We start from the raw sequence: 1,007 nt of genomic DNA on the forward strand, positions 1-1,007 counted from the left end.
TTCTCATATTTCTTACATTATTCTTTCCCCATTCTCCATATTCTACCTTTTTCCTATTGTATATATATATGTGTGCATATATATTTATATTTTTAAGTATAGGTATATAAGTTATATTAAAGAAATAAATTATAGGTTACTTTCTTACTTTTACCAGTTGAACAATACAAAAAAAAAAATGAATAAATAAAATAAATAGTTAAAAGAAATTAAAATTAGTATAATGAAATATGTGAAAAAAAATTATTCATATGATACTATGGGCCAGAAAGAAAATAGAATATAGGTTACAATGGATAAATCCATATATCCATCACACAAAATTTAGGTTAAAGGAACCCACTACTTCAGTGGGTTCCCTTAACCTAATTAAAATACCTTTCTGTATTTATTTTTTTTATTTCCTGGTTATAACACCCTTTTTCTGTGGTGCCTAGGAGAGCATTGTAACAAAGTTTTTCTCTAAGTAGTTTAAAAAATTTACCTTGGAAGTAGAGGATGGTTGTGAGAAATTTGATTCTAGAAATTTTTTCTTTTTTGTATTCTGTGAATTTTAAGTTCATTGCACATTTTAACCATTATAATATGAAAAAATGTACTTAATTTTTAGCTGACTCCAACGCGCCCTTTGAGATCCGAAGTTGAAAAAGAAAGAAGATTGAGTCGGCCACCTAGTGGTCAGTTTCAGAACAGACTTTCACTTCCTTCTACAAATGGAAACAGGGATTCACTCGGTTCGTGTCTTCAATTATTTTATTGATCAATTATTTTTTGTTATATTATTAATAAATATTAATTTATTTTTTAATTTGAAAATCAATTTGATTTAGGAACTACAGATTCCACAGCAAGCGAAGAAGACCCTCCTCCCCTCCCCGCTAAAACTAGAGAAGCTGATTATTGTAACCTTCCTGATGAAACCGATACTTCTCTTACTATCAGTCAGGCTCCCTCGACCCCAAGAGTTAGGAACAAAGTAAATATCCTTTAAATTTATATATCCTTAT

General features: G+C 29.2%; 1 protein-coding gene across 1 annotated transcript in view; it reads left to right on the forward strand.

The window, feature by feature from the left end:
• Positions 1–1,007, forward strand: part of LOC106679933 (dedicator of cytokinesis protein 1) — a gene marked incomplete in the record, with an annotated part of 79,196 nt that overhangs the window by 75,373 nt on the left and 2,816 nt on the right. The window contains 2 exon segments of the mRNA XM_067049787.1: positions 611–734; positions 831–976. Coding sequence (XP_066905888.1) covers positions 611–734; positions 831–976 — 270 coding nt within the window.

Source organism: Halyomorpha halys, unplaced genomic scaffold (assembly GCF_000696795.3).
Source record: "Halyomorpha halys isolate HHAL.00 unplaced genomic scaffold, Hhal_1.1 Scaffold234.1, whole genome shotgun sequence".
Lineage (NCBI taxonomy): Eukaryota > Metazoa > Arthropoda > Insecta > Hemiptera > Pentatomidae > Halyomorpha > Halyomorpha halys.